At 45.2% G+C, this 25,098-nt stretch overlaps 1 protein-coding gene and 1 long non-coding RNA gene across 13 annotated transcripts in view; one reads left to right on the forward strand and one right to left on the reverse strand.

Annotated features, from left to right (window-relative positions):
• Window positions 1–2,472, forward strand: part of PAX2 (paired box 2) — an 85,188-nt gene extending 82,716 nt beyond the window's left edge. For 7 of the 12 annotated variants that reach the window (XM_052678122.1, XM_052678125.1, XM_052678128.1 and 4 more), the window contains 2 exons: window positions 261–347; window positions 1,595–2,472. In XM_052678122.1, the coding sequence (XP_052534082.1) occupies window positions 261–347; window positions 1,595–1,671 (164 nt within the window). In that variant the 3' untranslated portion in view covers window positions 1,672–2,472. The remainder of the gene's footprint in view (window positions 1–260; window positions 348–1,594) is intronic. The other 5 variants (XM_052678123.1, XM_052678127.1, XM_052678124.1 and 2 more) reach the window with 1 other exon arrangement.
• LOC128078179 (uncharacterized) overlaps window positions 1–25,098 on the reverse strand; it is a 314,575-nt gene that overhangs the window by 204,893 nt on the left and 84,584 nt on the right. Inside the window, exon 3 of the long non-coding RNA XR_008205356.1 lies at window positions 16,006–16,165. This is a non-coding gene — a long non-coding RNA (uncharacterized LOC128078179). The remainder of the gene's footprint in view (window positions 1–16,005; window positions 16,166–25,098) is intronic.

The following is a 25,098-nucleotide window of genomic DNA, read 5'->3' on the forward strand; positions in this document are numbered from 1 at the left end:
TTTGAAATATATTGTTTTAAACTAACTTCTTCATTCCAAGGTCAATCTCTTGATGTTTAATTGTACAGATAAGCAGCACTGCACACAGAGTGCACAAAACCTATGGTGAGCTGAAGGGCACAGCCCCAGCTGAGCAAGGAAGCGACATGCACTAGTTTTCCTGATGGCATATGGATTCAACACGAGCATGGGCTAGATGAAGCAGCAAACATACATCTACTTCCTTCGCCGTATTTCACAACTTCCTTGATTTCTTGCAGGGAGCGAGTTCTCAGGGAACCCCTACAGCCACCCTCAGTACACAACCTACAATGAGGCCTGGCGGTTCAGCAACCCTGCATTACTAAGTGAGTACCTCTTTGCCACCGCACCCCCAGCTTCGCGCTCCTTCTGTTTGTCTCTTTGTTTTCTTTTCTCTGTTTGTTTGTTTCTGGAAAGAGCTTTCAAGTCTTTGACCAGACGAAGGGCCTTTTTCCTCACTCTCCAGTCCAGTGTCTAGATGAGTACATAGATCTCATGCATCCGTTCTGAAGCCAATTCTTCCGTGAGATCGCTCAGAATTCCAGCTCAGCTCTGTCTTCTCGGGCTGCACCCACAGTTTAACCCAGACCAGATCAGAAGCTAAATTCAAGTTCCATTACTCTCTCCAGCTGCAATTAGCATCTATTCAAGGTCCAATCAAAAACCCAGACGAGCTTTTACTCCTCTCCCAAACTAACCCCAGAGGCTTTTTCTGGAGACCTGGAGTTCCAGTGGGAGTTCTTATAAGACCGAGTAGAACACTGCCTAGAATGGGAGATAGCCTTCAGCACTGCATCTTCAATGGCCAGTAGAGTTTCCTTGCAGGAATATATCTATCTGTAGAGACTCTAATACGACCAGAAAAAGCCAGGTTTTTTCTGCAGAGGGGAAAAAATTTCTCATCATATCTTCTAACACAACAACTCTTTGCAAGAAAACAGGAAGATATTTATTATACGTAAAATAAATCAGCTGTGATTATTAACTACGTTTTTACGGAGGTTTAACAACTGGATAATAGATGCACATTTTACTCCAGTGCCGTTAAACCTCAGTAAATGCAATCTTAATAATCGATCACTATTTAACATGCATTCAATAACTGTCTAGAGGGCTTCTCACCTGACGAAAATCCCAAGTATTAAACAAAGTAATTTTGTTCCCTTTCCTCTCTTGCCTTTAAAACCAGCCCACCATACCTTACTCAGCATGTGCTGAGCACCTCCCTGGTGCCCCCAACACGAGCGTGGGGTATTTCTATTCAGTGCTTGATGCTTCCTTCTCAGCTCCTCAGTGATGGTCAGAAGGGCCAAGAGCACCTTCCCACAGAGGGTCTTCACACCCAGGGGCCTTGTACCCTCTCTTCTCTGAAGCATGGCATTGGCCAGCCTCCACTGACTGACACAGCCAAGTCCCCAGTGTTCGTTCTTTTGCTCCCTTTCCTTTTCCTCGTTTCCTTTTCTTTTGTTTTTAGTTCTCCTTTGTTTTTTTTCTTTGTTTTATTTTTTATTTATTTTTTTTTTTACTGTTTGTCCTTTCAACCAGTCCATTCTTCTCCTGTGTTAACTTTCAGGTTCCCCTTATTATTATAGTGCCACATCCCGGGGCTCCGCACCTCCCACTGCTGCCGCTGCCTATGACCGCCACTAGCTACCATGGAAACCACATGAAACTGCAGGGTGACAGCTTAGGCCTCCATATTGTACCTGTCTGACCCATCCCTCCGCCCCTGGGAAGGTGAAGAGAGCCTCGCCGTGCCCCCCCGCAGCACACCTCCCTCTCCACCGCTCCGAGCGCTCGCCATACCAGACTGAGAACCCCGTTCTCCCCGCATCCCCCCGCACCCTGAGGCACCTCAGGAGCCCTCAGCAGCACCTCGGCACAGCTCGACCTCCTGCGCTCCCAAGACTTGAGGGGAACTGGCAGCCATTGCCTTGCGGGACCCCATTCTCCTGGGAGCGGTACGGGCAGGGGGAAGCAGGGAGACAGCTGCTCACTAAACACTGATCCCCAAAGATACGCTTCTCTGTGGTGAACTCTTCAGAATGCGTAACCGGTGACCGTCGCCCTGTTTCCCAGGACAGAAGGAACAGCCTGGCTAGAGCAGAGACGGTGGCACTAAGCCCTGCCTACCTGGCACACACGAGAAGGACCAAGTGACTTTCTGTTACTCCCCACGCACCTCATCCCACCCCCCGGCATGGCTCCTGGCGCTGGCTGCGCCCTGCGCGGTGCCCTCGAGGCCAGAGCTGGGCAGAACCTCACTCACACCCACAACTTCTGTGACACACAATCAGCTCAGACAGGAGGATGGAGCAACAATTACAAACCGACCGACGAAATGAAGAAATATATAAATAGATATATAAATATAACTGTGTTTTTATGCTTTGTCATGAAGGTCTGTAAAAAGGAAAAAAAAAAAAAAAGAAAAAAAAAAAAAAGAACAAATCCCCAATTTTCTAAAAAACCCAAGCAAACAAAAACAACAACAACAAAAACAATAATAATTAAAAAACCCTACAAAAATAAAACTTCAAGTCTCACCCCTCCCCGCCACCCGAATGGCAGACCAGTTCCTCTGACGCTTGACGCTCCTCTTTCACTCTCGGGTTTTGTTTCCTTTCTGTTTTGCACTACAATGGGATGGTGGTATTGGAGAGGATTGGATGCCAGCTCCACCCCTGTCGCCTCCTCCTCCTCCCCTTTCCCAAATCCCGTCTCTGGGGAGCCGTGTGGACAAGTCACATCTGACAAAGTTACCAAACACATCAGTCGACAAAAAGCTCTCTGAGTCAACAAATGTTTTCCATGTCACTGGTTGGCAAACAAAGAAAACAAGCCCAGCTGCACTCTAACTGCGCTTTGTGGTGGAAAGGAAAGTGTGGGGCTTCACGTGGGCCCATCTGATTGCCCTTCGGACAGCTGAGACTGAGATGGACAAATTCAGGATTGGCTGGGATTGTTGCTTGGTTCCCTAGCCCTTAGGCTCCTCTCCTTTAACCCTAATCCCCGTACCCATGCCTACGTCCGTTCACCCACATCCCAACTTCCCCAGTTTTACATATGTCCAGCACCCATTCTCCAGATCCCTGTAGCCTGGTGACAACAGCCTCATTATCTGTATCCAACACCTAATTTCCTAACCACTGCAGCCTTGCAACATGGGCCCCTCTTCAATTTCCAGTCCATCTGCTCATATGCCTGATAATTTATGGGCTTACATTCAAATCCATATGCCCACATTCTTCCAGCCAGTCCCAATATGCACCCTCATCTTTTCACATCCAACCCTATATTGTGCACCCTAATATTTACCCCTTATCCCAAATGCTCACCTGATGATTCTCTAGGGATTTTTTCTGCTCTTTTCGGCTCCCAAGTGACTAGCAAACACTGTTCTGCAAAAGGCTAACTGTCAATAGAAATGCTTATTACTCCTGTATTGTCAGCAAACTCATAAACTGTTCCTTGCACTGACACTTCTTAAAAAACACTCAAAGGAAACATGAAGGCAGCTATAGCCTGTCCCCAGGGCATCAAGTCTGCCAAAGCAGATCCTTGCTGTTTTAGAGAGGTTTCTGATAAAATGAATGGGCTACTGTCCATGGACAAAGACAGGATTGAGAATCAAAACTCCAAAGGGCATAAAAGCAAATGATATAGTCCATATAGCCAACATTGTGTATGAAATCCAAAGTTCCCAGCCAGAGATGTGGCTGTGGACTCAGCCTTCTGTTTTCAAGTTTAACTTGTGTGTATGAAAGTCACCATCACTAAACAGCTGTGTTGATCCCGAAGGCCCCTATCACCTAACACTTGTAGCCCTTGCATGGCTCTAGCTGATTATAGGTCTGTGTCTTCTTTAACGGAATGCCCAAATGAAAAGGGTATGGGGGGGAGGGGGGTGTTTACATAGAACATGAAGAGCTACAATCTGTTCCTGTACAGAATAAAGTCAAAGAGGTTACTTCTGATCTATTATTTAAAGTGTTATTCTGCACTCCTAGCCTCTGAGTAACCTGCTGCAAATAGAAGAGTTGTTTCACTGTCACTGAGACCACAATTTGGCCCATTGTCTCATTTTATTTTACATGAGAAGCAAAAATCTGAGTAATGTCTAAAAATGTACCACTCCTTGTTTTCCTCCATAGACACCAGACAGATGCTGGACCCTGTTCCATAGTCTCCCTTTTAGTCCATCAGTACAGCCCTTGCCCTACCCGTGCTCAGGGCCAAAGGCAATGCATCCCAGTACTGGCCACTAGAACTTCCTGAGGAGGCTCAAGGAAAGGAAATGGTTACACCTCACGTTTAGCAACCTGCAGTCCAGGGGCCACCTCAACTGAAGCTAGCAGCTCAGAAATGCTCTTTTTCATAAAGGTGTTTCGCCAAACGTGAGACACGAGATAGGTCATAAAAGCTGGGTTTGGTTGGCTCACTCGTGGCTGGCTTGATCTGACCCTCAGAGGGACAAATTCACCACTGATGCAACTCCGCCAATAAAAGGACTTCCACCAGGCGCTGGTTGGTCTGGAAAGTACATAAGTGCAAGTAGTTTGATCAGGAAAATCAAAAGCAAAGCAGAATTATGCAAAGGACTGGGCAGTCTAATCCTCTTCCACCACCATCTGTAGACCCCCACGCGAATGTACTGAATTACATTTGCCAAAGAGTTTCTTGTGTTGATTGTTTTGATTTACAGTCGGTGGATGCATTGTAAAGCAGTATTATAGCTAAAGTCTAGTAGCTGACACAGGGATTTATGTGGTGATATTACGCGGAAGAAAACCATCAATATTCATATAGATTCCATTAGACTGGACTATGCAGGAAACGCAAAAATTTACCAATTATTTAATACTATGTTATTTGCAAAAACAATTGCTGCTTTGTAGGAAGATAATGTGTGTAATGTGAAGGCAATTCCTCTTGTATATAAGTTCATCTCCATCTTCATCATGGTAGTTATTAAAACAGCCTCGTCTCATCCTGTAGATAAGGAACACTCTGTCTGTACTGTGCAAGTCTTGTTGTGCTCACTGAAAACAAAACACTGTGTTCAATAAAGCACAGCACAAATCCAGAACCTGAGGGAACAGCCAAACCTTGGAAGGACCCCTTTCCCAAATGGCCAACAGTTGCTTTGTTATAAATGGATTCTTTTTCATTATTATTTTAAAAGTCTTACAGGGAAAAAGGAAAAGAAAAAAAAAAATACTGGAGGAAAGAAATTGCTATGCAAAACCAGTGAAGTCTGTGACTCAGATCTCTCTCCTCCATTCTGCTGTCTCTTCCCTTTCTCTCATTTCTCTCTCATACTCTAATTCACTTCTATCTCTTTCTTTCAGTGTTTTTCATTCCCAGGGTACTTTTCTATCCAGATCAGTATTACTGGTATGGGAGTAGGTATCCAGGAGTTCAGACTCCCCAGTTCTCCACCTGGCTCCAGTGAACCTCTGTCAAGTCCAATTTCTCCCCCATGCCTCAACTCCAATCTTCTGTAAAATGGGGATAACAGTAGTTCCTAGTCCACAGAAGTACAGTGCAGCTGAATTAATTAGCACCAGCTCACCTTTAAGATCCTGGAAAGAAAATTCTATTGCAGTGCTAAGTATTATTCTGAATAATTATGAACATTTCCATTACATTTCTCTCTTTTTATTTTTCTCACAACAAGCTCTTCATTTCTTTGTTCTTCTTTAGCTCTCCCTTCATTTCTTTCACATCCTTCTTAGCTCTTCTGCTATGGTTGCTTTATCTAATGGACCAAGCAGAAATGCTGTGCAACTGCATCTTCTGTAACAGTTTTGCTTGTTTGTTGTTGTTTTTTGTTTGTTTGTTTTGAGAGGGAGGAATCTTGTGAGTTCTCAAATGCCATACTTCGCTGGGAGGAACAGGGACCACGCTATTAAAAACTGGGCAGCACTTTTGAGTCCTGTTCTGTGAAGCTCTCATGTCCTTTTGGCCCAGCGGGATGTGGGGGCAAGAAGCTGGAAGGGTTGCACAGGGCAGATCTGTTAAAACCTGGGGTGGGAGGTAAAGCAGCAACGAGCCCTGCTGTGTGGAAATGGGGCCACATCTGCATGCTCTGTGACCCACCAGCAATGATGGGTCACATTCAGAACACGACCAGAACTGAAGAAATGAACGTGAGGCTGACAAACCAACCTCAAAATGAAAACTAAAAAGCCCTGCACCTATTTCTCTTCTTGAGTATAGATTAATATATGTACATCAACATTTTCCTAAAGGAATTTTTTGATTTACTGAACTGTTGAAAAAAAATAGCCTTTCTTCCCTATGGAAAAGCAGGCTCTCAGAAGAGAATTATAGCTGCCTTTGGGATCTGACAGAATGGGGGCTTCTAGAGGATCCCACACATACCATGTTGTGTCCTTGGCTGGGTCCAAGACAGTGGCAAACTTGCAAAGCAGGAAGGAGGGAACAAACAGCAGCAATTACAGAACTGAAAGCAGATCCAACCGCATGCAGCTCTGCTGATGCTCTCTAGGCTGAGCAAGGCATGAGCACACGGAGAGGACCAGTGCCAGGTGCAGGGTAATTTCCATTCTAGGCTGTTGCAGCCACTCCTGGCTTTTCCTCATCGCTTTGGTTCCGTTTAATTCTTTTCTCTTTTTGTGCACATGAAAAATAATTTTTTTTTTTTTTTTTTAATGTCATTTTGGTGGCTTCTGGCTTGTTTTTCCTCCCCTCTCTCTCTCATTCCCTCAGCACTCCTCTCTCTCCAGCAGATTCCCTTGAGCTCTTCAGGATGTTATGTTTGCCACACCTTGCACCCTTCAGGCACCATGTAAACAACACCACAATTGCTGGTCAGCATCACACCACATGACAGAAGGCACTGAGCATGAATGCAACCCCTCCCAGCACAAGCCAGCCTCTGAGCCCCCACCTGCCATCCCGCTCCGGTTCATTGCCAGCGGGACTCCGTCTGATATTGATCTCACTGATCCCCAGTGATCCATAACGCATCTGGTGTCCCCAGACACCTTAGAAATGAGAGTGCTGCTGGGTAGCCACCACGTCATGGTGTGGGACAACCCAGCGCCCTCTGCCACTCTGCACCTGTTTCCCCATAGCCCACTTTGGGATGAGCCATACCTGCTCTGCCTGCCTCTGACATCTCGGAGGAGTGATCAGCACCTCTCAGATCTCACTCCCCCTCCTCTGCTGCTCCATTTTTAACTCCATTTGAAGAATCCCTTTTGCCTGACACTGTTCAAGCTTGCTCTTGCTGAACTTCTATCTCGGTCAACACTAGGCAAAACCAAATGCAAAGTCATTAATGACCCATTCTCCAAACCACTCGTTGTTTGCCTAACAAAGAGCTAGCCATTATATTAAGGTATGCTGTAAACACACCCAGTAATGAGGTATTCGCTCGATTTTTCCTCAGTCAAGCATTAATTCTCCAGGAAGTCGAGCGCAGTTTAAGGTCATAGAGGCGGAGTAAAAATGTAGCAAGGAGTTGGGCTAGGCTAAATCAATTCTCCTTCTCCAATTCCCAATCATTTACAAATATTTTCACAACAGCCCATGAAAGTCAGGGGGCCAGATTTTCTGCTGCCATGTGTGTGTATCACAAGGAAATGTGTGCAGGAGCGCTGTCAGGAAACCAAATGCTTGCACAAAGCTTTCGCTCAGCACACAGTTAAAACATTTCCTATTCTTTCAGTTTATACTTTCCCTTTCAATATTAATAGAACAGGCTGAAGATCTTCCAACAGGGCATTTTCCATAAGTGAAAGTCAATTTGTGGAAATCCAAACAGTCTGTAAAAGCAATTCAATTTTCACAACACTGCAGTAAAGCTGCCTGGCAGCTCTCTAGAAGCAGGGAGCCTGCCTTGCAGGGCTCCAAATCTGAGCAAAACCAGATTTCTATGTTCTGAAATCTCCCACACGCCAGGATTACCTTTCTCTACCAAGGTTTAGGTGACCTGACTCCAACAGTGGACTAACCTACGACATCCCAGATGTTAAACTGAATGGAATTTGATGATGTGTGCTCACTGTCAGAGGCTAACGGCAAAGCATCACACACATGTACACCAGAAGAAAGCAAAAAGGCTTTTCAAAATTCATCCTGATAAAACAGCATTAGAAGAAACATTGAGAAGTAAATAGTTGAAATCCCAATGCATTGCACCCAGAAAATTGCACCCTGAGGTTTCTGTATAAGGCTCCATAATACATAGCCGTAGTATTGCAAAACTTTCACAACTTCCAAGAATTTATGTATCTTCAAAAAAAAAACAAAAACAAAAACTTGCACAAAAGAACTATTTCTACAAGTCCAACTTGTCTTATGCTTCTTTAATAATCAACCCAAACTGGCCCGTAAACTGTTGACATTCTCCCATAATCAACAGGCAATCTCAGTGTGAAAGCGTGGTGTGCTAAAACTACAGAGATCACCATTCTGTCTACAATGAAGGCAAATCACATTCTAAGAGACTGGGCAATATTAAGAAAAGATATCCACTTTGTAACTAAAAGACAAGTTGGAACATTCTGAGATTTTAACGATTGTCTCCAAAAGTAAAGTCTTTAGGATGGCGTAGACAAGGAAAGCATTGGAACTTGTAAGCATTTGCAGTGCAACCGACCTAGATGATACACAGCCAAAGCTACTAAGTGGGCTGGTGGAAGAAGGTACTGGATCACACACAGCCAGTCCCGAAAAGCTGGAAGGAGCTGGGGAAATGGCAGAGCAGAGAGCAGCAAACACAACACCTCTGTTTTAAAGGGACAAAAATGATCCTGAAAATTACCATCCAGCAGATCAACACACTGATGCTTGTACTCAAAGTGAAATGCTTTAAATATTAAGGGAAGATGAGGTGACTGAATAAGTAGCCATTAATGAAGATATACGTGGTAAACAGGCTGCACATAAACTCTTGACTGCTTTAGAGACAGAAAAAGCTCAGAATATCCTCAGGACAGTTAATTTCTGTGATTCAGGAGCTGTCTGTAGTGAAGCAAAGGAGGTTTGTCAGAGCCTGTATTGCCTGTTCCTAGTACTTAAAAATTGTGAACCAAGTCCACAAAAAATCAGAAGATTGATTGGAAATCATGCGATTTGCATATAACACAATAGTATTTTGCAGATATGAATCGTACATATATAACATAAAAACAAAACAACTTTTGATCTCTAATTTTATCAGTCTCAAGACCACTATGGCTACATCAGTAACTATATCTCTTTTACTCAAGAGCCAGAAACGTACTTATTTCAGTAAGAAATGAGCATCTCACCTCCTCACAAGGACCCTATAGTTTGGTGCTTTAGGAAGGAGCTCAAGTGTTACGAAAGACCACAGCCCTCTAAATGCTGGCCAGGCTGACAAAAGCTGGCTTGATACTGGAGTGCGTCAGCAAATATTTGGTTTTTTTTTCCCTGCCCTCTGCAGTGTTTTAGTAGAAGCTGCCCATCCAAAGCAGGTTTGATCAGTATCACTTCAAAAGCCTACCTAAGATGTGCAAATTCATGCTATGCCGGTTGCTTGGAAAGGGCCTTTTCCTGCTATCCCTCAGCAGGAGAAACCCCACTGTCAGCCCCGGCCGCTTCCTGCAGCTCCTGCTTCCTTTTCACTTCTGTCCTTTCTTTCAACACTGCTCTCACTGCCTTGCTCAGCCTCCTGCTGCAGACACGACTGCTCTGCACAGCCCCTCAAAGACATGATTCTCTGTGAGCAGGCCTTGGTGCAGAGGCAGCAGCCCCTTCACCGCTGTCACCACGACTTGCTGCAGCCACAGCTTATCGAATGCTGAGCAGCCTGAACTGAAAGCACCTGTGACTTCAGCGTGGGTGAGAAAAGCGTTAACGGACTGCCTTGGCTCAGGGCAATGCACAGCCATGGTTTCACTCCAATCTACACACCAGTCTTTGCAGGAAGATAGGCCTTCAGCTTGGAGAAATGTAACAAAAATGGCTTCACTTTTAAATTGCCTTTTTCCAAAACATATTCCTTACATCAGAATCGCCCTGGTTTTGCCTCTCTGCCTGTTCAGAAGGAAATGAATCATTCTGCTTTAAGAGACACGCTGACAATGAAATATCACAAACATCGTGATTTCCAGCCCGAGGCCAATTTCAAACACACCCTGTTGAACACTTACGAAAAGAAGACACTCAAAACCTACACAGAAAACCCGAAGGGTATAAGACTGAGCAGTATGAAATTTCACACAGCTCTCTGCTGCCGTTTGCAGAAGGCAGCAGCATTTTTCCTCAGCAGAAGCCCCGCCAGCACACAGTCCATCTGCAGACCTCACCTGGCACCTGCCTGCATGCAGTGCTCAGCAGGAAGGCGCCAGCCACGTCGGCACGTCCCAGGCTTACACCGGACAGTTGGATCACCGTTAACAGCAAGTCGACCCAAAGCCCTTACTTTCAAGCCACTTTCTCTAATATCAAGATCAGTACTTCTAAATTGTTTTAAAAGCTTTACTTTGCTTTTACAGAAACTGCTTTTAATGTAGATGGGAAAAGTGAACCAGTGGATCTAGATTCCCTATACGGGCAGCTATTCTTCTTCTGATTGTTTTTTGTTCTCACTGTTCGCTAATTGAAAAAGATTGAAAATCACTTCTCCAGACACGCTTCAAATCTCAGAGCATGACATAAAAGCCAGGAATCCAAATTTCTCCCAGCAATGCCTAGCTAACAAACTAGCTGCCTAACCCACTGGGAAAGTTTATGTATCCTATCGCCTGCTAAAGCTGAGCAGAAATAGGATAATAGCTTGCTTGCACTAGCAGCTGAGACAACCTTTTATCTCAAGCAGAAACAGTCCGCACTCAGAAGCCCCAGACTGATTGTGTATAGAATTATCATTCTTAAATGTCAAAGATTGCCTGTTTTAAATTGAAAAGCGCTATAGAAAAAAAAAAAAAGTAGTAAAAGAATTGAGCTAAAGCTGCAAAGCTGAGCACCCAAAAGTTGCCAACTGCAAGAACACAGGCAGACCAGACAGAATTCTGAGAGTACTGTGCAGCGGCAACAGGAGAGAAATCCCATGAACTTGTCACACTTCTTGCTCTGTAACTCTGTGCAGTCTGCAAGTTGCACGGGGTGCCATTAACGCAGAAGTGTGCGGCACCACGAACGGAGCCCCTCACACAACACCACCCCTGTGCTCTGCTCTCCCCTACCACCCACCTTCATCCACTGATTCATTTACATCACACAAGCGCGACACACTAGCAGGTTAAATTTGCTAATAAATAAGGATGTGAGCATGTTATACCTACTTAGTATTCAGTTTGCTCTTTTATAAATGATCTGGTAGAGAATCAGGCCCTCCTCTCCCCCTCTAGCTGACTCTCATCTGATTCTAATTCAATTTCTCTGCCTATTGTTTATTTCACCGCTCCCCTGTGAAGTGTCAAATGCTGATGTTCCGTCAGCCCAGAACTGTCGTTTATATTTGTCATTCAGTCCTTGTTAAAAAATAAAACAGGACTGCGCCTGCCTTGGCGCGCTCTGCCTGGGAATTCCCTGTGGTAAAATTAGTCCATTTAGATGGAAAGTTTTGTGTCACTCCCCTGTCTAAATTGGCAGATCTGGCTCTTTTGCAAAAACCAATAAACTGTGAACCTTGATGCATCTGTCAATCAAACTCATATTTCATGAGCAAAGCCAGATGACAACAAAAGCTGGGCAGGCTCCTCCGATTGGCTCTTCTCATTTAGGCATATCAGGAGGCACCTGTCACTCCTCCGGCTCCGCACCGCGCTCGGGGGGACTCCGTTCACGGGGCGCTGAGCCCTTCCTGGGGGCTGGGCTGGGCCAGGAGGAGCACGAAGGGGGAGTTCAGCTCCTCGGCTGCAATAGATCTGCAGCTTGGCTCCTTCCTCACGACTCTGGTGAGAGGCGAGGAACTGGCATCACCTTTTGTTTCGGCTGTTTTTTCCCCACATATTGAGCAAAAACTTTGTATTACGTTCTGCGGGTTTTATAGTGGTTAAAAGGATAAAGCGAGAGCGTCAAAAATGATGTGCTGTTTCTCTGGGGACTGAGCCACAATGCCACGGAGGAGGAGGGGACATATCCCGAAGCCATCCCAAAGCTGCTGCATGTACTGCATGTGCTGCACCCTGCACCCAGCGCAGCGATGTGCAGGGACTGTGTTCCCACCGCTCTGCTCAGTGAGGAGGGGTCTGCAGCTGGGCACATCGACTGAGTGAAGGGAAGTGTTTGTTATGTAAGCATGAGAGAGGCACAAAAACGGCAGCAAACAGCATCAGTTCACCCAAGGCCCTGGGAGGAGTGGACGAGCCCAGGAGCTGATGATACTGTAGGAATGGTCTCCCAAGAGTTCCGGCTTGGAGGAAAACTCACCATACCCAGTTTTCTATGGAAAATTCTGAATTCTGCTGTCTGTACCAAAGAATGATGCAAAATTTTTCTTACTGTTTCAGTTGCACTCAAAAGAGAATTTAGCCTAATTTTTCAAAATACAATCATTTGCATATTTGCATTAGGTTGCCACCGAACCGTTCCAGAAACCTGCACTTCCACAGAGCTCTGCCTGATGACGGATTTATGTCATCTCCTAAGCACCCCATCACAAACTCCATCTCATGCACCTGTATTTTCTCTACCCACTTTGTTTTGCTGAGAGCAGCTCTGCCATCATATGTCACTTACAATGCTTGCAGATATCAGTGTAATTCTCTAGGCAGTGCAGCAAGCAGACAGTGCCTTTTAAACCAGGCTGGTACATTACCGATTCCAAGTGGTGAAAATGTTGTGTTTTGCTTCAGTTAAATATATATGATACAAGATGAAAATCTCAGCCTTCTTAAACAGTTGTGAGTTCATTGGTTTCACCAATCAGTTTCAAGTACAGGCTCAAACAGACAAGACAAAAAAACCAAAGAACTCTTAACGACATCTAAGCTCATTGCATTATTCTTACAGGTGGCGGATAGCATTTGTTGCTTACTGAGTGTTTGAGACTTGCCAAACCAGGCATACAAAGTGCTGGTTTCCATGCAATAAAACACTGACCAGATTACACCAGCTGGCACACATATACACCTCTGCTGGGCTAAGCACATAAGGTCAGAATACGATCTGTACATTGCTGCTTAGGACTGTGAAAAAACTGCCAAAATACTGCTGCTAGCAGGCAGCTTCAGGGGTGCTGAATGTACACACGGAGCAGTACAGCCACAGGCTGCAGCCGTGGAAGGAAACTACAGGCCTTAGGCACTGTCATTATGAACCATGTCACAAGATCATCTAGAAATACTGAGAAAAAGAGTCCGCGTTTTGCGTACTGTGCAACTAAGACATCATTCCTGTCCTGAAATAGCGAGGGGAAGTGCTGCTCTTCTGATCATTGGCAGAACGAGAACGACCCATCAGTCTCGTCAGAGATCCTCCTCTAGGCAGACATGAAGAAAAGCAAAGAGGGACGTTCACTACCAGCCCAGCAGAAGGGTGCTGGGATGAGATCATGTTCTTAGAAGGGACTAGAGGTGGTTTCTCATACCCACCTTACTGACATACTATGAAAAGTCTGGCACATCCTGGAGGAAATAAATGAAAGACAACGAATCTTCAAAACAGGTTTTCTACTTGCTGCATCCCTTTACAGCAGGGGCATGCTAGCACAAAATGTAAAGAAAGTCTGAGCAAATCCACTGGAAATGCTGTGACAAAACCTAAGAGAAACTTCAGGCTATCACATAGTGGAAAGCAAGCTCAGACAGACAGCTCAAGAAGCACACTGACAGCCCAAAGAAAGGTCATAAAGCTGTTAAGACAGGGAGAGACTTGGCCAAGATTCCCAGAAGGAACACTCTAAAAAGTAATCTGTATTCAGGGATCTGAACAAAGAGCACAACTTCCCCAAATCACGGACAGCCTAGTGCTTTCCCAGTTCATCAGCTATTTGCTCTTTTTGCAGACGCACTCAGGATTGGAGCACAGTTTTTTCCCATGATTTATTCCCTGGTCAGTATTCTGCTTTGAGGACTTAGTGGCCAGAAATCATTGAGAAACTGGCCCACCTTCTGAACTGTATTTTGTCCCTTAGTTTCACCTTTGTCAGAATATTTCAGAAGCTCTGTTTCCACATTTGTGACTAGTCCTTAATGGCTCCAGGTCTGAGCCTGATATGCATAGGTCACTATTTTTACCTTTAAGTTTTACTATAAATCAGGAAGGACTTCATTACATCCCTTTCTCAACTATTTGATTGCATTCCCTATCTGTGTATCAGGTGATCGATCACTTGTGTTAGATTTAGGTTATTACTGCCTGTAGCAGGAATTCTTTTACTGTTTTGTTTTTGTAGAGCTGGTGAGGTAGCAGGTTGCTGGCCCCCAACCAGGGCCTGGGACCCTAATTGCCACAGCAAAATACAGCCATAAACAGAAAACATTTTATTGGAAAAGGCCACAAAGTACCATCCATGGGAAACATCCTGGTGATGTCAAACGTCTTTTCCCTGGAGGTAACTTCTCTGTTATTACTGACTTCCCAGAAAATCCTGCTCCAGGTCAAGATTCCACTAAGTAAATCCCCATAAAAAAGAGGGGAAGCAGAGTGGAAGCAAAACCAAAAGGAACTTAAAACAGCCTTTGATTGTGGAAACCAGGCGGTCTCTTCATCAGTATCTCCAATATTGCTCTGTATCTGTTCTTATCTTTGGGTACGGGTTGTCCGTTGTGATCCATTACTGTTTGTTTATTCATGTGTTTTTCCTCTTCATATGTATTTTGTTTGTCTGATACAGAGAAAGCAAAAAATCAATAATATTTTTATATGCTCTGAGACCTATTTGCCTTCACAAACTGTGACTGAGAACAAACGTCAACTGTTGTTTCAGAAGAGAAGGAGACGTCAGAATGTGTGGGAATGGTGGTGGACAATTCACCTAAATTACAGCCCAGACTGAAGAGGTCAAAGAGAGAAGAATGTGGGTTTGACTAAGAGAGTCTGAAAACAAAAGCATCACGTATCACCCTTTGCATCATGACCCACACCTCCTCTGTGGAGGATATTCCATGCCTACAACAAAGATGGTTCCTTCAGGCTCTCAAAGTAGTAAATTATTACTCACAGCAGTTTCTGCTATTGAATTCCAGCATTCCCCCAGTGTTTGATAATGCACGACACTGACAGCAACCAACTGGATGCAGTCATCTACGGCACTCAGCTCTAGCAAAGACATTTTAACTTTCTGTCCAAGAGTACCACATTTTCTCAGTACTACAGCCACGTGGATATTTATCTACTCAAGTCCCTCAGACTCACTGGAAAGCTCTGGTTTAGCTCAGTTAATGCCATAATAACGATATGACAAGTTACTTCTGTCATGTTAAAAGAGAAAGACCAACTGCAAATTCTTCTCTCTGCAAAGAGAGAATTGGCCAACCCTGTTTATGATTAAGTATCGGGTTGGCTAGGAGATTAGTCCTCAGAATTTCCTTTCACCAACAATACACAGAACCTGGTAAAGACGAGTTGCTATGTAGATTAGCACCATCTCCCCAACATACTGAGGATTCCTGCTCCTCTTCCAAGATCAGGCACTGGTGTTGTCTTAGAACACATGTAAGGATCTTTAGGAGCAACAGACTTCCCACAGCTTCAACTGGAATCAGGAGTGCAGCAAAGGTTCTCAGGAATCTCTTACTGATCAAACCATAAATCTTCCTTACAATTCTCATGTAACTATAAAAAATTGTTTTGCATGATCACGATCTACAACTTTCTTCAAACCTCCATTCCAGATTAATCAATTCAAAACAGGGTAAAGTATTTTTATCGTTCCACTATTTTCCATGTCAAGCATACAACAATCTTTACCACGTTCTTTTGGGCTCCAGGCAGTAATCTTAGCTCAACAATTCGTTTGGAAATTCTTCCAAATTCAAAGCCTTTCACATCTTTATGAATGTTCTGTTCTGTTTCACAATTATGCCATTTTCTTACCTTTATCTGTGCTCCGTGCAGTCTGTTGCTGTGCTGCTCAGGGCATTCTTTGACTTCTGCATCCCCTGGTGTCAGGAAGACTCTTAATTGGAATTCATCACAATGGTTCCTGAACATTCCCCTACAGCCACGCCAGAGGCTTCCTTAACAGAACCATAACCTGTAGGTCACAAGAACACAAGAAAAAGAAGACACTTGATTAGATTACAAAGCAGCAAATTCAAAGCTGGTTAAAATTTTCCCCCAATAGCTTTTATTTTGACCAGCTGAATTTGTAACCACAGGAAGTCGTCAAGATTCCAGAAAAAAAACCCGAACATTACAGCTTAGCATTCAACAAGCATTCTGGAAACATATTAGCATTTCTGGGATTAAGCCAATTGCAAGCTGCTTGAGCTCCCACTAAACTGCAGATTCCTCCTACATCTGCCCATTGCGTAGTTCTTCCGCCTTCCTTTTAAGAATCTGTTAAGATTACTCCTAGAGATCATAGACTTTACAAACCATGAGCCCGGCCCACTCTTACAAACCCCATGTTCTTAAATCCACAGATTTAGCATTCAAAGTGAGGAATCAGCCTGTGTGTCTGGCCTATATTCTGATAAATGCTGAAGAAGCTTGTATGTTGATAAATTTTTAAGTTGTCTATCTTGCTATCAAGTCTATCTTGCTGCTGCATCCTATAAAAACTTCTCTGTTTCTGTCCCAGAGGCTCAGCAACACAAGTGAAACATGCTCATTTGCTCTATTAATGTGTCCTGTGTCATGTTCACCTGACTGGCTCAGGACAGCCTGATCATAATCACTTTTCTCATAGCTTGATTTGCCTTCTGCATCCACTACTGTCAATCAGAAGTCTAAAGCCAGAAGAGCTACACTCGTGTAAACTGTGTATAAGTGAAGCTGGAATCAGGCATTGACTTTTAAGATAGCTGTTTTCAAGTTCATTGCCACAGCTACCCCAGAGGAGACTCCTAGCACACTGTGATCATCTTGTCTGGCCTCTGATATGAGATACCCATAGGGCTGCTCTGAATTAATTCCTGCTGCAGGTTCTGTAACTGAGGTTGAGCTGGGGAGCCTGTTTCAGAGGAACATTCACTATTATATAGAAAGGTTCTAGTGCTGGAAAATATACTGAACCCGAGCTAAAATATTTTGACAGGTGATTACCTGCACTGCTGAAAACACAACACGTTATTTCTGGTTGAATATACCTACTATCAAGCACAGCTGCTTTGGATCTGTGTATACCAGGCTGCAGAGCCTTCACTACCAACCCTTATATTCTTCACCCTGGCATTTATAAGCTATAACATTGCTAATCTTGTTTCTATTGAGAAAAAATACACTCTACAATTAATGTATATCTAGACTTCATGTTCTAGTCTTTATAAAAAGGCCTTTAACTCCCATGCAAGCTCCTTCTCATCAGCAATCAAGAATGCTTCTGCTCTGTGGGATTTAGCTAACTGGAATCTCATTTCACAGACATCCCCAGTTCAAGCTAGTCTTTTCTAGGCACTGCATACATCTCCCAGATTCTCTGATTTAAGTTTATCTGTTCGCTTGACCTCCAGACAGAGAAGTCACTGCTTGGGTATTGTTGCCACCATTGACAATCGCTTTTAGTTTCTGCGTACATTTTTGTTTTTTGCCTTACCAAACTACAGCAAAATGCTGGTCTTCACTGTAAACAGCTTACACTTTAGGATCTCTTAACAAAAATAGCTACATTCATGCACTTCCTCCATAGAAGGCTATCTGAAGTCATGACTGTTGTTCTGGATCCTCTCAGCTCCAGTGCAACTATTTCTAGATTGGACTCTGCACTACAGATGAGTCACGATCTGTTTCACTGCAATGGAACCCTGTTGCAAAAGCCTTCAGAAGGAGTTGCCTGCACCATTTCCTTGGAGTAGCCATACCAAGAGAAGGATAATGAAAGTATTTTAAAATAAGTCTTCTCTTTACCCATGACATCTTCACACAGTTATCTTTTCCTATACGTTTCCTTCTAGTGCTGTAACTGTAACTGGCTTTCCGACTTGTAGGGGTCCTACAGTGTCTCTCAAATTCTCCTCTGAAGTTTGCTTGTGCCACCTTCCTGCTTCCTACATCTCTCATTCTACCTGCTCCCACTCAGCACTAGATCTAGTTAGCATCTGGAACATGCTAGGAACTAAATCCATAAGGCAGAGTCACAACATTTTAATGACAATGCAGTTACAATGTAATTTTAATTACATCAGGAAGTCCTTCATGGTACCCATCTTGGAAGATGTGAAATGATATCATTTGAGGCTCTTAAAGCCACACATGGGATCAGGCACCCCCTTCTGATCCACAATGAGGGAAGCTGAGGACCCAAATTGCTGATGTCTTTCTATAGGGTATCACCCATTGGCTATCCCCAACCAGCAGACACCGATGCACACTGTAAGATGCTGAATGCCATTGAGCACCTGCTGAAACAGTGTTGGGGCACCCATCAGCATGCTGGGGGTTAAGTGGATCTGTTCTGAGCTCCCAACCCATTCTGTTATGAGAGTAAAGTAGGGATCCAGGCAATACACATGGAGGCTTGAGGCTGAGCCCCAGAGATAACACAAAAATACTCGCTTTTTCTCAAGTCATTTTTCCCCCAAGCCGTGGTGCAAACTGTGGAAAAGCAGCATTCCATGCCTCCCCTCCACTTCTTCCCATCCCTCTTGTGAGTGAGCCACTGCTCTGAATTGGGCCGCAGGGAGTCAAGGAGGAACAGGGTTTAACCTGTCTCTCATTTTATTTTTTTAAACAATCTCCTCCTCCACCTCCTCTTTCTTCTCCTCCTCTTCTTCCTCCTCCTCCCGCCCACCCCCACCTTGTCCATCTCCCCTCATCCCACTCGCACACCACTCCCCCCCTTTACCGGTATCCAACACTGTCAACCCAAACACATGATAAATTGCCCTGTCAACAGAATTCATTCAGGGACCAATTAATTCCACAGAAATGAACCAGGAGCCATCAGTTGCTGAAAAACTCCAAGTGCAGGGAGCGAGGAAGCTAGCTTTGTGAGAGAGAGAGAGAGAGAGAGAGAGGCTTGGGAAGTTAGTCTGACAGAAATTGGTCATTTAATGCTTAAGTGCACCGTAGACAGCCCTGTCATAGCAGCCGGCATGGCAAAAACTCCCCCAGTGCTTTATTTATTAATTATGTGGAGCAGCACGGGGGTCACTTCACTGTCTCGATACAGACTCATCAACTTTACTTCTTGTCACCGGAGGAGGTCCCTCAGCATGTGGGACAGCGGGCCGCATCGCGCTTCTGCCTCTGCCACCGCGCTATGACACAGCCTGAAGCAAGTTTGCAGGAGCAACACCTGTGCCCTCAGCACGAGTGGGCAGCGGCAGGCGGGGCAGCAAGAACAGCACAAGTGGGAGCCAACCATCATCCTGCCGCTGCCCGGCTCCAGAGCAGAGGTGGTGGGAGCCTGGAGATTTCATTTGCAAAGCTTCCTCATTATCCTCCTTCACATTCTCCTTAGCCATGATGCCTGCAAAAATCTGACAGCAGTTAGGCTGCTGATGTATTATGAGTACTGCCTATCCTGCTGATCAATAGCGTCTCACTGCTCCGCGCTCTATTCCCTCAGCTGTCTTTGCTATCCACTACTGCTTGACTCATAGCTGTGAGCTCTCTGAGGGCAGGACCATCTTTCTCCTCCGTGCCAGTGCAGCACCAGGCAACGCCCAGTCCTGCTCTCTGAGGAGCGCTCCTGAAGTGCTCCATAGTAACAGAAATAATTATTCTGTCCTTTTACGGAGCCAAAGAAAATAAGGCTGGAGAGGACTGTGGGAAATATCAAGACCATGCAGACCACATGCCTGCCAAGGCAGGATCAACCGTAGTTGAACTATTTCTAAATCTTTTTGTCTAGCTTCTTTGTCATGCCCTTTCCACCCTGCTGTGTGTTTAGGACTTGAAAACATTCATTTCCCCCTGAGAAAAAAACATGAAACCAGGCCTCAAGGTGCATCTCCATGTTTAAGCAAGAAACAGAATTATGTCCCCGCCATTTGGCAGAGATGAACAAGTGAGGCACGTGCTGCTTTTCATATTCTCCTACTGGTTGGAAAGCAGTCAGATGCTTTCTAGAGTAACTCAGTAAAACGCGTATTTCCCAGTATTTCCCAATCCTCCACATAAAAGCTCAAGAACACAAAGAAGTCTTGGCAGTGATGTCGCGCTGGCACGGCTGATTCGTGCAGTACAGTGAAAAGAGACCCCCTCACTCCACACCTGATTCACAGTCATTAAGGTTGGAAAAGAGCTCCGAGATCATCCAGTCCAACATCAACCCACCCCACCGTGCCCACTAACCACGTCCCTCAGTGCCACAGCTGCTCTTTCCTTGAACGCCTCCCTGGGCAGCCTGTGCAGCGCACTGCCACCTTCTGAGAACAAATATCCCAATACCCAACCCGAACTTCTCTTGGCCCTGCTTAAGGCCATTACTTCTCATCCTTTTACTAGATCAGCAGCGCCCAGCAAAGCCATGGTGCCTGACCACTTCCAGTACGCGTTATCTGCTCCAGTGCCTGAAGATGAGTCGTGCTTCAAAATTTTGGGTTTTCGGGCTGGATTTTTCAGCTTTTGGGAATGTTCAGATATGGGACTTAAGCACATTCCTTCTGCAGGTGTCTCTCTGTATGTCTGTCCCCCCATGCTGATCAGTGCACCAGGGACACACAAATGGCAACAACAGCCTGAATGGGGGGAAACACTGCAGTTCCATCTTAGTGAAAAACCATTGCCTTCACCTGTCCCAGCCCCAGCATGGTCTGCTGTAAGGCATAGTAGCTTGTGGTACTAATAGGAATGGGAGGGTGGTTGGACTAGATGATCTTCCAGGTCGTTTCCAACCTTGTGATTCTGTGTGAAGGCAAGAAATCCTTGTGTTGCCCTGTGCCATGGCAAACCCAGGGTAGGACAAGTTAGCAGGTCAGACGCACCTTCAGTTTTCTAAGAGAGCTTCTGGTTTTTCACAGCACATCAGCTATAGGCTGCCGTGACAAACTACAAGTGCACCCTGCCGCGTTGGAGCTACCAGTCAGAGCCTCACCAGACAGCTTCCCTGAGCCTGGAGCAGCCTGATGCTGTCACAGCTCCACAACCACTGGCTTCCATTCTTCCTGTGAGCCCTCCAGAACCTGTGCTGGTTTCCTCGGAAGAGAGATGCCTCATGTAAGTGTGGGAAGATCCTGTTCTGTGTTCAAGACCTCTAAAGAATGCATGTGGAACATCAAAAGGCTCAAAGTGAACACCTGCTCCAATGACAGCCTGTATTTATGTATCTATCTGCATCTGTATTTATGACTCCTTTCTCCCAGTACTTACTTGGTACCTGATAAATCTCAGCATGCTGTGGAAGACAGAGCCTGATGAGGAAACAGAGCTGACAAAGGACAATTCCAACCACATGGGACCTTACACAGTCCTTTCCAAGCATTTCTCAATCAGGCTTTAAGGAGCCTGTTTGCATTCATTTTATATTACTAACCACTATTTCATATAGAAATTTAGATGGAAAATGTTTTCTGTTCTTTGCTTTCACATGAGAAGAGGAAGAGAATCTCATGTTTTAGCCAGTGTGCAACACACACACAGGCACAGATGTGTACAGCTGACCCGTGGGATGTGTGGGCAATACCTGTACCCCAACTCGGGGCAGAGGCACAGGCACAGAAGCAGGAGCTGCTCCCTGCACTGTCTGTAGTCATTACAGTGCAGCACTTGGCCAGAGAAGCCATTTTCACAGTGGAAAATAACAGACTTGATAACCCCAGAGATCACTGCTAGTTCTATTTGCTTTATTCTTACCATCTACCTGAAAAATGATGGGGAAAATAATGAATTTAAAAAGTGAAACTTCAGTATACAATTATCAGTTTTTCTTTTCAAAAGCTTCTGTTTCAGATGCTCAGAATGGAAATCACATTACAGGCTAATTCTCTCAAATTACAGTTTGTATACTAGATTATCATAACTTTCACCATATTATAACTGCTTTGGAACAGGAGCCTCCAGTGCCCAGATACCAAAAGTAATGCTGAGGTCACTCAGACGCTGAGGCCATTCTATAAAAAAAACGTAGTAACAGATAAATACTTTTAAGTATTCCTACTTTGTGCCAGAAATAATGTACACCTTCACAGAGCACAGATGACAGAATAAATCAGATATGAAATAGTTTTGATACAGAGTACCTAAGAATAATCAGGTCAGAAAATTTACTTTTGTCTTGGGACAGACTGTTAGGGAGCTGCTGATTGCCTTTGCTGTTGAATGAGACAGTTAATAAAGATAAAACGTGTTCTGTAGAACAGAAGGATATTTTGGTCTTGCAGGATGGCCCTGTGTTCTGCTGTAACAAGGTTGTGCCACACTCTGTCCTCAGCTGCAGGCCAGAGAACTCAGCAAGTCCCTGCACTGCAGTTCTGCTGTGAACCTGCAGAGCAGTCAATGCTTGTGCTGTCCTTCCCTATGCATGTTTCTTTCCCAAAGCATCACCTCCTGGCAGTACACAGCTACTTACCTCTCTGAGCCCAAAGACAACAAAGCAACAGCTCTCAGTTCTCAATCTGAAATTACTACACTGCTTCATTGCCCATCAGGCATCCTGTGCTACAGCGGATAACAATTCATGGGAGAGGGATCAGGGGGAGACTGGTGGGCACAGACCACCATCACCAACAGCACAGCCTTCTTCCTGCTTGAAGATGCTGTGTGGCACACACTGCCCTTGTCCTAGAAATCTCAAGCTTCTGTTATCTTATTTGCTTCTTTTAGACTTAGTAGAATGCTCTTCCCAGTGATATGCATTCAACACCGCCCAGAATGCACTCAGCAGCTGTCCTTCAGGTACCACTTTCTACATGACCAGCCCGGGATGCAAAGAACATCCTGAATCCTGACAAGGAGGAGGGCCCACACAGTCCAGGCCTGTAAGTGAAAGGCTGGTGCAACAGAGACCTGCTGCCACAAAGGGAGCAGGAGCGGCAGGCACTGCAGTGCAGCAGGAGCCCTGCTTTGGCCCTGCAGCTTAGGAGTGCTTGTTTTCCAGCAGGTGAAGCCAAGCTGTCTGCTTTCTGCATGAGGTGCACTTTCAAAGAGCACCTGAATAATTGATCTGAGTGTGGACGGACACCAACATGACCCGTCTCCAGAGCCAGCTGGGAAGCAGCATTCCTGGCACTTCTCACCCCCCACCGCCTCTCCTTGACACCCGATCCCAGGCCAGCAGCTGCCCCAGCTCCCATCGTGCTGCAGCTCAGCACGGTGTGTGCTGCCAATGCAGACCCCGCAGCTCACAGCCTGTGTTATGGTCCACCACTTCATCAGCACAGTGGGGCACGAGAGCAGACACTGCTCCACAGCAGTCCTCTTTCCAAGGGCAGAAGGGATTGCCCTTCGGGGGGGAAACCTCTGTGCACCCCAGCTCGGCTGTGATCCTCTCCAATCCTGAAGCAAAGATCTGTGCAAGGAACACTAGGGGCCTGCCTCTGAGCTGAGACAGAGCCAAAGCAGGGTAGGCCTTTTGTATGCAGCCAGATGAGGAAGATGAGGCCTTTTGCTAAGCCTGTGGTCCTTGTGTTGCTCCCATCTTTCTCAGGTAACTCTACGCATTGTCAGGTTTTGTTCAGCCCGTTGAATTTTATTCCTGACCTGATGGGTACCACCTATGATTCACATCAGCACAACCAGTAGCAGAATCTGGCCCCATAAAGCTACAAGGCATATACCTTTCACAGAGCATTCAGTCTGTGGGGTAACAGTGACTCAGTGCTACACCAGTGCCTCGATTTTGCCTGAACACACAGACAAACAAGGCAAAAATTCCTTTAGTCAAGTTTAACAGAATACTTATTGATTTACACCACCATGAGCAAAGTGAGAATCCCAGTGAGTAAACACATATGCTCAGCTCAGTGAGACAGCAATTTCCCTACTACCGCTCCATAAAGCATACCTCTTTCTCCCTCTCTGAATAAACAACAAACTACAGTGTCATCCACAAAAGTTTTTCCAATGTCAATATATTGCCCTCTACCAATTTGTATGCCTAGATCAATATATCACACTAAGGAGTTGGTCTGCCACTCTCCCTTCCACTGGACTGTGTGCTCTCATTCAAAGAGAGGGGGATGAGCAGAGAAATACCAAGAGTGTAAGTAACTATAGGGTCCACATGCACCTCTGCCATACAAACAAGGCATGATACAATTCCTCCCGACCACAATAATTGCCTTCCTGGCAGCTTTCTAAGGGCACGTCTGAATGGGCCTCACCAGCAGTTTCCAAGCTCTGTGCAGGCATTGCTGTGGTTGGCCTCAGGCTGACGAAGGACTTCCCAGAAACACAGAACAAGGCCCATTTTACAGCTGGGGAGCAGAGGCATAGGAATTAATTACTGTGTGCACTGTTACACAGCAGCTCATAGCTCAGCAGAGAATCGAAGTAATGTCACTCGTTTGCCATTTAATGTCACTTAGTATTTGATCCGCTAGGCTGTTCTTCCCACAGCTGATCACCCTTCTGTATGTAAATCAGCCATACAGATGGAGGAGAGGCACTGCAAACTCCCATCTTCGGAGCAGGAAAGAAACTGCTGAAGAAGTGTCACAAAGACAGCAACGTATCTGGCCTAGTCTGCACCGAGCAAAATACACTGCCGTTAGCTGCTGAACATGCAGAGGTATGGAAACCTATCCTTGTAATGCACACAGCTTGGCACCCTCAACTTTTATTACCTCTCAGGCGAGTGGTGACATGTGTCTGTGAGTCCAGAAGTGGGACTGAACTAAGCATCCTTCAGGACTAGTGTTGTGTACTGCTCGTGCAGCAGGGCTCTAGTTGCTGCTCTTTCAGGAATACCAGATATGATAACTCACAGCAGGCTGGACAGGATGGGTACATCCAGAAACACCACTCGAGCCTTTTTCCTGCTCAAATTACCTATCACAGAATGACAAGTTCCATAGAATGAGACGCTGTCCCTTGAGGAGGAGAGAAAAAAGATTTTAAGTAGGAGTTAGGGGACAGAATTAC

Source organism: Tympanuchus pallidicinctus, unplaced genomic scaffold, assembly GCF_026119805.1.
Source record: "Tympanuchus pallidicinctus isolate F22 unplaced genomic scaffold, pur_lepc_1.0 scaffold16, whole genome shotgun sequence".
Taxonomy (NCBI): Eukaryota; Metazoa; Chordata; class Aves; order Galliformes; family Phasianidae; genus Tympanuchus; species Tympanuchus pallidicinctus.